At 40.8% G+C, this 14,405-nt stretch overlaps 1 protein-coding gene across 3 annotated transcripts in view; it reads right to left on the bottom strand.

Moving 5' to 3' along the window:
- The window catches only part of LOC145998787 (uncharacterized), a 166,998-nt gene that overhangs the window by 16,207 nt on the left and 136,386 nt on the right, over window positions 1–14,405 (bottom strand). For all 3 annotated transcript variants that reach the window (XM_083135380.1, XM_083135379.1, XM_083135381.1), the window contains exon 4: window positions 11,677–11,780. In XM_083135380.1, the coding sequence (XP_082991506.1) occupies window positions 11,677–11,780 (104 nt within the window). The remainder of the gene's footprint in view (window positions 1–11,676; window positions 11,781–14,405) is intronic.

The raw sequence follows: 14,405 nt of genomic DNA, 5'->3' as shown, positions 1-14,405 counted from the left end.
CGTGAGCACCCCTTGGAGATCAATTCTACCTACTTCCCTGCCGTGAGAAATCATTGCATTCCATATTACTAGGGGTGCGCAGGATCCCGATAATTCGAGACCGCGATCGTGAAAAAAAAAAAAAAAAAATTCCCGTCCCGATCCCGACTTCTGGAAATGACTTCCCGAGCAGTCGGGAAATACCGAATGGTGATTTTAAAAAGTCGTTAATTCTCGAAGTTTCCTGCATTGTAAGTGTCTGGAACTTATCGGAAATTGTCAGTTTTTATTCCAGAAATGCAGTTAAGGTGAACATTTCCCGTCCGGAAAATTTCCTGACCTTGTCGGGAAATTGCGAATTTTTCCCGTCTCAAATGTCGGGATTTAAAAAATTCCCCGTCTCGATCCCGTCCCGACCAAAATAATTCTGTCCCGCACACCACTACATATTACACCTTTACTACATAAACATCACACCAATCAACCTTGCACAAAGAAAAATTCATAAAGGGTAGCCTACTCTTGAATGTGTTAATTTCGTCTTCTCTCTTTTCTGAAAGTAGAGAAACTTCCAACAAAATTGACAAAATAGTTTGCATAATTTGCGCAACGTCATTAACCTTTGGATGGGAAAGGCTGGATTTGTGAGCTAAGGTGTTCCAAATGATAATTTACATCCATTAAGAATTCCTTCTAAAGCATTCAAGCGAATCTTCGTTGGCTCGCTTTCACTGTTGCCTACACGTAAAAAGTTGACAGAACTTTTTTTTTTACAGGCAGACACAAAATTTAACGTTAACTTCTAAGATCGTAGATATTTGTGATAAGTCTGCCAGGAAATTATTACATATATCGAAAGCAAATCACAGTGAAAAACAACTCTATAAGAATTCTGAACACGTAATTTTTCAGATTTCTTATCTTGGCAGTTCGAAAGGAGAGGAATTTTCGAAAAAAATACATATGCTGAAAAAAGTCTAATATAAATCCTCATAAATAAAATGATGTTTTCGTTTGTGGCTGCTGGCTTATCAAGAAAAGAATACTCGTACAAAACTCCACACACAAACGAATCTAGAAGCTCTTTCGCGACGATGTCGCGAGAGAATTTCGTTCGGATAGACGAAATATTTACAGATGATCCGAGGTCATATTTGTTAAGATTATTTTTTTTTATCTTTTCCTCTGTTTATCGCTTTTTATTCCTTTAGATTTTCCCCTCTCTCTTTGGATCTTCATTTGAATGAACAGAAGCTACGCCAGCCTGGTAACGACGCCCTTGGAGTGAGAGATAAAAAATAGCCATAGGATTTTTTTTCCAGCACGAAGTGGCAACACTGAGCTCCGTACAGCATTACCTCGTGTCATTAATTGCTTCGGTCCTCACGACTGAGTCGTTAGGTGCTCATTGCAACGTCAGGAACAGCCAGAACGACTTCGTCATCCTTTGTGCTCCAACGAGTTTTAGTTTATCGAAGCGACCGACTTCCGCAACCAGTCCACGGGGGAGGCGTACCCCAGCAGCGCAAGACCGCAAAGAAATGAATTGCGTCGCCACCGAACCTTATTTCTGCTCCTATTATTTGTACACTTTATATGCATTGGAACAGAAACAGAAGAAAGGATAACGAGGTTAGAAATATGGCTAACCCGAGGCTAAGTAATTTCCTAATGTACTTCTCACCCGAAACCTGACAAGGACAAATGCATTCGCTTGATGCCAAAGGCATTCCGTGATTCCATGTAATGTAGGAGCGCAGGAATAAAGAACCTTCTAGCAGTCCGGATAACTGGACATTCGTCTTATCGAATTTCACAAAGTGCTCCAGGGTAGCATCTCAATGGCATGGAAATGTCTGGGGTTAGGTTTGAGTCTGAATGAAACTTCCGTCTGTCTCGGCACAGATTTTTTCGAAGGAATAAAAAAGAATCTCGTTTCAAATAACCACGCCCACATTCTGAATAACTACATTGTTTAGAATTACGATCTTAAGTATGTGGATTGTGTCTGATAGTATCTACATATTTGTAATACCTTCGTGCCGCCATAGATAATGCCTGTTACAACAATCTAACGCAATTCACAAGGTCAATTCCCTGAATGTCCCAGAAATTAGTATTTTTTTCAAAATCAAGGAGACGGGGAAGTAGCTCAGATTCAGTCAAATCTTAATTTTTAATAAAACCTGGAATAGCCCTTCGTAGAGGCGTGAAGTCATCAAGCTGAGCCTACAGTGTGTCCTAACTCACGACGTCCCAATTCAGGAACAGATATTTTCACGTGGAATGTTCCCAATTCAGGAACCAATATTTTCACGTGGAATGTTCCCAATTCAGGAACCGATATTTTCACGTGGAATGTTCCCAATTCAGGAACCAATATTTTCACGTGGAAAGTTCCCAATTCAGGAACCGATATTTTCACGTGGAATGTTCCCAATTCAGGAACCGATATTTTCACGTGGAATGTTCCCAATTCAGCAACCGATATTTTCACGTGAAATATTCCCAATTCAGGAACCGATATTTTCACGTGGAATGTTCCCAATTCAGGAACAGATATTTTCACGTGGAATGTTCCCAATTCAGGAACAGATATTTTCACGTGGAATGTTCCCAATTCAGGAACAGATATTTTCACATGGAATGTTCCCAATTCAGGAACAGATATTTTCACATGGAATGTTCCCAATTCAGGAACCTATATTTTCACGTGGAATGTTCCCAACTCAGGAACCGCTGCCTTTTGAGGGGAGAGGTAGGAATTAGTTTTGAGAGGTTCTTATTGTTACTCTGGAATACATACATATCTATATATCCCAGAAAAAGTAATGTTCTTTACGGGGAGTTACATTTTTCCTCTGATATATTTCCACTATATTGCAAATCTTTTGCTTGTAGATTAGGTTAGCAGTTACACAGCTGTGCATAATGTCAACTATTTCAAACGCCAATTAATCTTCCTTCGAAGAAATTGACGGCCTGAGTTGCGAAGACATTTCACTGAAATATCCAACTGGTAGACACGTTCCTGAAATGGCACTTTTTTCATTGGAATTCTGAGTTGGGCGTCCTGAATCTGGAATAAATCTTAATAACAGTAATCCTTCAATAGACCTACGCAAGGATCATTCTCAGTCCTATAGGCAATTAAACCTCGACACTGACGATCTTTCCCGTTCCAATAAAAATAGCGACTTTCAGAGGTGCGGATTTTTGCCTATTTGCCTTTTTTATTCCTTTGTAGTAATGTTTGAAGCTCGTTTCGTGCCTTAAAATGCCTATTCTGCAATTTTGCTTACTTCAGCTTTTTTTAACGCACCTTTCACTGTCCCTACATTGAGAAATGTATGTTTTTGTTAATGCTGAACTTGCTGAAACCTGGTCTTCGCCAGATTTGAGGGTCACAAGGGATGTCAGATCTTCGTAGATTTTAAATGTCCCTCAATCAGGGTAAGGAAACTGGACAACCGGTTGGTGACTCATGCTTGGACAAATCGATTCTAACCAACCCCCTCTTTTTTTCCAGCTGAAAACTTGTAGGAGTCAATCAGTACATTGAAGGTTCCGCGTGCTATTCCTCAGCTGGGCAGGGGTGTTTCTTCGTAGTGTCCTTTCATCAATTCATTTTATGGTCCTTCATCCTCAACGTCGCGATCAGGCAAAATGGTGGAAAAACAACGTTAAATAGGAAACATAAAATAAAGGTTCTCAAAAGAGTGTTTTGCTTTTTAGCCAATTTTAGTGCACTTTTGATTTTCGGATGCCTTTTTAAGTGCCTATATTAGTGCCTATTTTCATCATTTTTGGTGCTTATTTGAGAGGTTTTTAGTGCCTATAAATCCGCACCCTACTAATTAGAACAGTTGATTAATCGGTGTATTTAACTTCGCTTTTCTACCACCTTTGGCTAATCGTGAAGATGACGATGCGTGATGATATGATGAAATTGATGAAGGGACACTCACAATGAACACCCATGCCCAGGTCGGGACCTCTGGCGTCGTAGCGCTAACCACTCCGCCACGGAGGTCTTCAGCAAAAAAAAGTTGTGAAAAGGGCCGTACTGGTCATGTCCGTTCTTGCATGTCCAGTATCGGCAGCTCAGGAACTACCAATTATTATTAGCTGAAGGCAATATAAATTAATTGGATGGACTTGTTTGTTGAAGAATGACAATTTCGGATAGTAGTAAACGTGAAGCTCTGAAAATTTCTGAAGGTCTTGCATTTAGGAGTTTAATGAGTAGAGACCGGATTTTAAAGGGAAAAAATGGCAAATATTGTGCTTTCTTTTAAAATAATATTTTTTAGTGGACTACAAAATATAGTCCTTTTTTTAAGGTAAAGTACAGCGAGTAATCTTACCATCCGTTTCGATTAAATCTTCCTTGCAACAGCTTACCGCATTCCATAGCTTGCTGCCACTTGTGTCTGGCTTCGTCATTTCACTGACACTCAATATTGTCGTCACTGTCGCACAGTTAAGTTAAAACTATTCTAAAAAACTTCACAATAAAAATCGAAATCTAGCAGATAAGTACACTTTCAACCCAACAGGCGAGCCGCTTACAATGCGTTTGTTGCTGCGTAAGCCCAGATCGCATTGTTTCAACAATCGCTGCATTTTACACCCAGCACTCGTGGAGAGAAGGTAAGGTAGAAGATGCTTGTTCTTCCTTTCCTCTAAACTGCACCAAATAGACAATTGTTGAATGTTTTGTTTAGGAAAAATACAGTCGCACAAAATATTTGACTTCTTGTCAACAAAGGGACCAAGGAAGATTAAAAAAAAAAAGTGGAGAAAAAGGAATGTAAGCTGAAAAACTAGTCAACCAGAAAGGAAAATATTTCGGGAATGTAGGCTGAAAAAAGGAAAGTCAAAATCATGTAATCTTGTTGGTGGAAGAAAATTATCAACACTGTTGTTATTTATTCCATGATCCGTGTTGAAAAATAAAAAAGGATTTCCCTTTAAAATCCGGTCTCTATTAATGAGCGTGTTTTATTGGCCTGTCTGTTCATTACAAAGAATAAAATCATTACATCTTAAAAGTCTTTATGAACCAAGAAACCATTCCAACCATTATATCCACCCTTGGTAGATGCGATCTCTGAATTATCTCATCTTCAACTTGGCCACTCTCACTGCGATTTCCTTCAGGAAACCTCGACGTCACTGAACGATAACAACCCCTAATGAATTCGTGAAAAGCAGCAGACCACAAAACGCGAAGACGATTCCCAAGCAACTTCACTTCGCTCACCGCCTCAATCCTGCGCCCTGACCGCCTAAGCATTTTTCCTCCCGCAGCGTGGAAGCAGATAATTAAAATAATGAGCACCGTGTAACATGCAGGAGCACTTTGTCTAATTGCTGCCACGTGTTGAGTCGCTCATTACACGGGGCTCTTGCTTGACGGGGCCGTCTCCCTTCCCCCCCTGTTTGCGATTTGCACCAACCCTCCGTCGAAGATTAGCAATTTCCAACAATGAGTCATCGGAATGACTAGTGTTATCAACTCCATAACCTCCACCCCCTGCTGCAGCCCGGACCCCTCCGTTCGCTCGTCCTCAGAGGGTAAGGGGACTTGACTTGCCCTGTGCATCTGCATGCATGATTGGAAAGAGGACACGAGACCGAACTATCTGGAACGAGGGTTGATGCATTCTGGCTTCCACCACATTTCACGTGAAGCTCGCGTATATTGGGTGATAAATTTAAGAACTTTCCCCTGCTTAGCACCATGCCTTGGTAGCACAAAGAGAATGGGGTGTTGATATAGGCCTATATAAATTCCACTTTGTACTTGATGTTTAGTAAAGGACCTTCCACTGGCCGAGGCGAAGATGGAGGGATAACGTTGAGATGGACCTCAAAGGAAATCGGTAAGGATGGGAAAGATTGGATTGATTTTGCCCAGGAGAGGGACAGATGGAGGACTTATGTTGCTGCAGCCATAAACCTTCGGGTTTAAGAAGGCTAGAGAGAGAGTTCTTCTATTGGTGATATCAAAATTCCCCATCGTTCTGAAAATTGATAAACGTCGTGTGAGAACCAGAGGCACTAACTTTAATTTATCGAATTTACAGGAGAGAAGGTATAATGTATTCTTAGGAATATGTCCGACTCTTAAAAAGAGTCAGTAAATTAGAGATACGTGACTCCAGCTTACTGCTCAGGATTAGAAGTGGAGATATGTCGATCTTAATGCAAATAGAACTCTTCAGAGATGATACGTTACAGAAAACCTAAAAAAAAACGCATGTTTGGAGTTACGTTCCTCTAATCAAGACTGGACCTACAGTTTAAAGTGGGATCCGCATTACTGTGTGCCTCCACCGGGTATCGAAGCCAGGATCAATTGATAACAGTGCGACGACGTTATCGCTACGTTATCCCCATTTTAAAATTTGTCAACACCCCTAGACGTAATCGAACTATTACTTTTTATGATTATGCCAGAATTTATTTATCAATATTTAATTTCAAGAGTAGGCTACATGTTAATTCATGCATGACATAATAAATACTGGAAAGGTATTTACAAGGAAAATTCTTGGGATCCAGGGATTGACTATAAACAGCGGACCACGGTGATGCAGACAAAAGAGCCTGTCTGATTTCTCTGAGGGGTGATACAATTCGGATGAATGGATTTCTGGGGGGGGGGGGGGGGTAATGTACTCTTTTCCAAACATCGAGGAGGTATTGCGGAAACCGGTAATAAACAAATAAACAACGACGAAGTTAAATTGTTCTCCGAAACCAATTATCAGATTGGAACAACTTTTAAGATTTTTTTTTAAATATCTCAATGGTGCACACTCCTCAATATTTCCACCATGATCCCAATTCCGGCATTCACTTCCTCCCCACCACACTGGCCAGCTTTAGAAATTTCTGCCGTCTCGCTGACAGGGCAATTCTTCATTTTTAATAACGGTTGCTTTAATCTCTAGCTGCAGTATTTCTTCAAATAACGAAGGGAAAGTTGTCTGTTCTCCTCCGCTAAAGATCCAGGCCTGACCTGTTGCGCAATTTAGCTTCCGTATAATAAGTCCCTATAAACGCTAACAACCGGTTATCAAAACTAACAGGCGGCCACTTAGCAGCTTTCTCACACAATTATCATTGCAAACGATTTCTGAAATAATAGCTGCCTACGTGTCGAGATTCAATAACTTACGACGCCGAGAATAATAATGGCATAATTAATCCCTGGCGTTCTACTAAAGGCTTGCATTTTCTGAAATAGCTTCTTGTCTTATTTGTATTCGAATAAGTCTATCGTTCTTTCTCAAACATTCAGATTAAGGTCCCCGTTGCCTTTTTAGGCTGTGCCAGCAAAATCGTTTTCGGAAATATATAGTAGTTTCGAAAAACTGCTACGACTGAAATCAAGGGAATGGGGGCAAAGCAAGATACATAAATTTAGTAGGCAAAAAAGAAAGTGGAGGGTTAGCATGGTTCAGACTGGGGGGTTGGAACAAAAGTGGGTTAAGAACGTAACAGGGAGGGAAATAATGGAAGTGGTAGAAGATAGAAGAGGAATCATACGTGAGATAGTGCAACGAGTGGGGAGATATTTGTGGGAAGTGAGAGAACGACGAGGAAAGGCGATAGCGGATACCGATAAGAGCGAAGAAACCGCACAAAATAACCTTAGCTTATAATACGTGGACTGTGGAACCAGCATTGTGCAATTTGTTTTTGTTTCATATTTTCAAACATGTGTCAAAAGAATAACAATGTGAATCAACATGCAGTGCGTACAGCCAACGGCTCGCACATAGAAGTTCAAATATATATATATATATATATATATATATATATATATATATATATATATACACTCAGCCCTCACGTTACACTTCAAGTCATTCATTTCCCCAATAATAGAATACTGCTCTCCCGTCTGGTCCATGGCGTGTCCCACTTAGCTATCTAGAATCGATTCAGCCTTCCACTTTTTCCTAGCTACAGTTCATTACAGAGTTCCCTCATTACGCAATTTTTCAACACCGCATCTACTGTGCTATTATCTACACTTACATACTCCCAATCAGAGCCGTTTACTTAATGATTTCAATTATCTCTACAAAACTGTCAATGGCAAAATCGGCTACAACACGCTCCTCCAGGAATTCATATATTCTACTTTCGAGTGCCTATGCACACAACACGTAACACAAATATATTTTACACATAAAAAGCCTAGATTACAAGTTCAAAAAAGATCGCTCTTCCACAGACTTCACACTCAAAATTTTCCACAGAGTACGCCCTTCGGTATACCATCAGAACATGTGTTGCTAAATAATAGATGTGCTACCTTGACTTATTTTTGTTAATCCTTTGTGTTATTTTGTAATTTTTATTTTTGGGGACCTCCCCGCGCAGTGGTAGCGTAGTTGCCATGTAATCAAGCGGTCCAGGGTTCGATTCCCGGTGGAGGAACATAGTGGTTTGGATCCCACTTTATACTGTAGGTCCAGTCCCGATTAGCCTTACTGTGCATAAAGTGGACTTAAAACACCAAATCAATCAATCATTTTTTTCTTCTTGTTCTTTATATTGTTGATGATTTCAGTGTAAAATGGCCACGTGCTGTATCTGAAATTTTCTCAATAAATAAATAAATTCCTTCTGAGCATTCTTGTTTATCTCATGCAGTTTGCTCTGTTTCGTGGGAACTTAAGCCTATTTTGTATTACAGATATTTGGAGTTTGGACAACAGCGAAAGCTAACCACACGAGATTCGTTCGAATGCACGAGAAGGGACCCTAAACATATCGATCCCCCCCCTGATTTTGGAACTGATTGATTGATTTGCTTTATTTTACTTCGCTTAGCAGCAACTTTTGGGTAATCGCGAAGATAAGGATGAGTGATGATGGTATGATGAAATTGATGAAGGGACACTCATAAAGAATATCCACGCCGGGATTCGAACTTTGTGCTAACCACTCCACCACGGAGGTCGACGATTTTGGAATATCATCAAGGTTTTCCGAAGAGGGGGAGGGGAGGAATCTTTGAAAACTCCTCAAATATCGACTGGTAGAAATAAGGCTCCCCAAATTGCACGCAGATAATGAGCTACACCAAAAAAACCTCTCGGAACTATGTTAGTGAATGTGCAGTTCGAATGATGGGGTGGCAGTCCTCAGTTCTTGTACTGGAGAAGGGGGAACAGGAGATGCCTCTTTACAAAACCATTAAGAGATTTCGGACCAACTTGATGCACAGTGTTCCGGTTAATAATTAAGGAGTGAGTCGGACATCAAAGATGGCGGTGATGTTACAAAGTGTAGTACAGCATGTTCAACGCAACTGATTCATACACTGAACTTCAAATAAACCCCGTAACGTTGTCGCCTTGTAATCAAGCAGTCTCTGGTTCGATACTCTGTGAAGGCACATAGTGATTTGGATCCCACTTTAAACTGTAGGTCCAGTAGCCTTTCTGTGCATAAAATTCTGCTTTGAAAACAAAGTCAAATAGAACCAATGACTGGACCATTGCTTCATGTCACTTACATCCTTTCATATTTGAATTTTTGTCTTAAGTCTACTTTATGCACAGAGAGGCCAATTGGGTCTGGACCTACATTTGAAAGTGCGATCCGAAGAACTATGTAAAGGGTTTACCAATAAGGGTGTCAGAACTTTAAACGGTCACGTTGGCAACACTGGTTGAAATGTTGGCGGTCTGCTGTAACAACCGTGCTCAGTAAAGTTTGGCAAAGCAGATACACGATTCAAGAACGGATGGAAATCATAAAACAGTATTATCAAAATGCGTGTTCGGTGCAACAGACAGGGTTATTTCACGGAATGGTGATGTGAACTGGCCGCCCAGGTCGTGCGATCTCACCCCTTTTGGACTTCTTCCTGTGGGGTTATGTGAAATCGCAGGTTTACGAGAATAAGCCACGAACGATCCGTGACCTTAAACAGAATATCACACACACCATTGCTAATTTACTAAGCGATATGTGTGAAAGAGTGGCCATCGTTTTCGTTGTGTCGAGTTTTCAAGTTCTGACACTCTTATTGGTAAACCCTTACCTCCACCGGACATATCTCGTGTAACGTCAGTCTTGTATAAACAGATAAACACTCTGGGTGCCTTCAACGATTCACAATTCTGTTCCGGGGAAAAACGACTTACAAAAAATTACAGCATGCAGTTATGTTTTTTTCTTTTAATAGCAAACATTACGGACATTATATAGATGTTATATCATCACTGTTTAGAATCCTTGCAGATGGCCAATATAAAACCATTCTTTAATGGGTACAGTGTGACTTAAATGAAAGCGACAAAAAATCGCGGTTGGTTACTTAAGTACTTTTTCCCGAACACCTAGAATTGATTTGTCCTTTCATTTCTAGTTCAGTTGAAGGCTGAAGTGAACTGTAGATCAGCATTACATAGAAGATAAATAGACGGAATTGCGTTTGATGGCACAATTTGTTCTTGATAAAGCAGCAGTTTGTGTTAAATACTTCGTGTACTTCTAATCAATGTTCACATTTCTTTAAATACAAATGTGACAGAAGATTTTTTCACATCCGACATTTCACATGAAGCTACGCTGCGGTAAGGAAAGAAGATGCCATTAAAATATTTTCAGATTTGTAAAACAGACGCTTGGAGATCATTAGAATGGCTCACATGAGTAAATATGCATCGTTCTGACGTTTCACAAGTCCCCTACCTCCGACATGGATGGAAGAGAAAGTTGCGTTGGGGTGGTAAGTCAACCATCACGTGCAGCACATGGTTTAAGGATGCAGAATCGAAATCCTCTAAAAGCATAGGACCAAAAAGGGAGCATCACCACCACTCCCTCCGTAACGCTGTGAAGCTGCAGCCGAAAATAAGTGGTTGAAAGACGAACCGAATATCACATTAGTTTTCATTGAGTTCATTTTACTTCGCTTTTCTGCCACTTTTGAGATGGATGAAGGGACAATCACAAACATATAGGGACAACACACAATACGAGCCCAACAGAGGAAGTTACTGGCTGTGAATCCACACGCCAGAGCCTCGCTAGGGTGTACTTGAGAGTCTTTGGAAAGGGTCACCCCTTACACCCCAAATCACATAAACATAAATAGTAAAGAACAAGATTAGGAACAACATGTACATGTTAATACATGCAAAAGAATACTACATGCTATAATGTAACGGGAAGTACAGTGAATTAAGCACAGAAAGTAGCACGTGTGGAAATTTGGTGGAAATATATAGGGACCAATTAAGAATGAAGCACCATGCACAACGTTGAGTTCTCTTGCAGAAATTATCTTCGACAATATTGTTGCATTATTGGACGGGGAATTCTAATCAAGATTCAAGACAGGAGCAGAAAAATGTAACTGGACACGCACAGTTACACTTGGTTCACTTCAACATCCAGACATGCATCATTTCTTAATTTTTTTATTTACCGTTGATTTTCTGGCACTGTCGGCTAATCGCGACGATGAAGATGAGCGATGACATGATGTAGGGACACTCGCAAAGAACACCCCTGACTTGTAGCGCGATGTGATAACCACTCCGCCACGAAGGTCAGAGTGCATATACCAACATTCAGTTTCGAACACAAGAAATGTAAATTAAGTGACAAAAAGAGACACTTAAAAATCTGAAGAGAAGTGTGTAACTTTAAACTTACCGAGTTCCGGATGCTTGGTGTAAAATTCCCGTCGCTTCCGCATTTCAGAAAGATAAAGACCAGGAACTAGCTTGTACACGATGTCTTGCAGCGCTTTGTCGGGCCTAAATAGAAACATACACGAAATAAATATTTAAGAATGCATAAATGATTGTCATTTTTAAATATACATAAGATATAACAGGTTAATCTAGGTCCGTGGTAATAATGCTAAATTCTAAACATAACGGTCTGTAATGAACTGAAACAAAACTTGTTAGCTTTGGTTGCGTGTACTTCCCCAATACAGGAAATGAACACAACGGCATCGGGAGACTGAAATGGGAAAGAACGCCTGCTATACTCTGTCCCAGGAATCTCTGGAGCGAGCGAACGAAAGTAAGTCGCTGCACAAGTAGTGACTCGAGAGTACTCGACCAATGAACGCGTGACAGGGAACAAAGTTGCAACACCGTTTACAGCAGTTGCTTCGCTTCACCCACTCGCTTTCTTCCCTTTTCTACCGTAATATGCGACGTGGCTCTACAGGTTCCTGGGATAGACTGTAGTTGAAAGTGTTCATTGTAGCTTGAGTAGCGAACCTAAATCTGGCTCTTCTATGGAAGCTTGATTAAATTAGGTTATTTTAGGTCGCTCTTACGCCACTTCAGGCTGATCGCGATTCAATGCACTCTCTCATGGTACGAGTAAAAGTACAGTTGAAAAAGAATCGAGAATATAGCTGACTAGCAACCTACACGATAATACAGTCGCGGATACTTATGGATTGTAACCACCCCACTGACTTACAATGGGATCATTACAATCCAGAAGTGTCCATGACTGTACAAAAAAAACAACAAGAAATGCAGCCATCGAACCATCAACAAACAGGAATGCAGAAAATATAACAGAACAGATGATAGGAATTCAGGATTTAACAGCCAACAGCATGTGAATAAGCTATTTCAAGCACAGGATCAAAAAGGAATGAAAAACATGAATATTACCCGAACACGTCAAGTAACCTATTTTCCTCAACAGCCGTTGCAGGAAACAGCTTCAGACAAACTTTCAGAACTGGGTACACTGGTACACAATTCGACGGGTATCTCAGTGATTCGAACCATTTCAGCAAACTTTAGAACCTATACATTGGTATACAATTCAACTAGCCAAGGGTATCTAAGATACGGACGATTTCAGCAAACTTCAGAACCGGATCTATTGGCACACAATTCAACAAGACAAGGGTATCTCAAAGATACGTACGATTTCAGCAAACTTCAGAACGGGATATACTGGTACACAATTCACCGGGTATCTGCGAACCGTACCATTTCAGCAAACTTCAGAACCGATATGTCGGTACGACTTCAGACAAACTTTCAGAACTAGGTATATTGGTACACAATTCGACGGGTATCTCAGTGATTCTAGCCATTTCAGCAAACTTTAGAACCTATACATTGGTATACAATTCAACAAGCCAATGGTATCTAAGATACGGACGATTTCAGCAAACTTCAGAACGGGATATATTGTTACACAATCCAACAAGTCAATGGTTATCACCGTGATGCTGGCAATTTCAACACACTCCAGAACACGATGTAGCATAAAGTTAATGGATATCTATCTCATAGTGATGCTGACGATTTAAACATCGTCTTGGCGTTGAGCCCAAGTCGGCTCCACTGAAACTCAGACGAGCAATGAAATTTAATCCTGCCACACTGTTTGGAAAAAGGCACTTCTCCAACAGCGCACTATTACCCCCTACCAACTCTCCTCAGAGTTACGTAACAGATCACATTTCCCTGAGAGGTTTCCTACGTTCAATATTAGATTTCTCTCGCTTGTACCTTATTTCATCGTCAAATGGGGGTCATTATTTAATCGCCGTCCCGAGAAAACATGTAGCCAATTGACGAACGCTACAGCCGACGGAAGCAATACGTGTTAATTCTTTCAAGACCCTTCTACTCCACAAACGAAGAGGGGGATCTTTGCTAACGAACACATTCAAGCTCTTAAATCCAATAGCTGTGGCCGCAACCCAGTCTGAAGATTCCCAAGTAACGCGACAAGAGGGTGGGTTGATTTCGACTGGTTTCACAATGGCCAGGAGTCGACGTGGCACTTCCGTCGGTTGCCGCCTGACTCTCGGGTGATAGACACCTTTGGCTGTTCCTATTCTTCTCCCACCATCAACACGCATCTGTCCCCTCGCTCGTCCACACATCAACGGGCCCTTCCTTCTCTCTTTTCCTTTGTTGCGTGCTTTTCTTCCGAGGGACGACGAGTGTCTTTTGCATATCAGGATCAATATCCAGAGTTTTCTGAAGACCTGGATGGGAAGTCGATCCACAAACTAGAACATCGGGGACAAGAATCACCAGACCGTGAAAAATCCTCCCAGATTAAAACATGTTCTGGACTTTTTCAAAGGAAAGGAAATATTCATATTCGGGATATGAAAACGATATGGAAGCTGTCTTTGATTCAGTACTTCAATCATGTCGCTATCAACGGCCAGGTGAACCTTCATCACGACAGCTTCTCCTTCTGAATGTTGTTCGACGAATGCCATGTTCTCAATTTGAGGAGAAAAAAAACAACTTCTGCTAACAAGACTTCCCAGGTCTAGAGTAACAGAGACAGTTACGTAATTCCAAATCTTGTTCACTGGATTTCCATAATAGTCCAGTCGTAACCGCACCATTCACAGCAGAGTTTGGATGTACCTA

This window comes from Lepisma saccharinum, chromosome 14 (assembly GCF_977018435.1).
Source record: "Lepisma saccharinum chromosome 14, izLepSacc3.1, whole genome shotgun sequence".
Classification (NCBI taxonomy): Eukaryota; Metazoa; Arthropoda; class Insecta; order Zygentoma; family Lepismatidae; genus Lepisma; species Lepisma saccharinum.
This window is presented reverse-complemented; position numbering and strand designations above follow the sequence as displayed.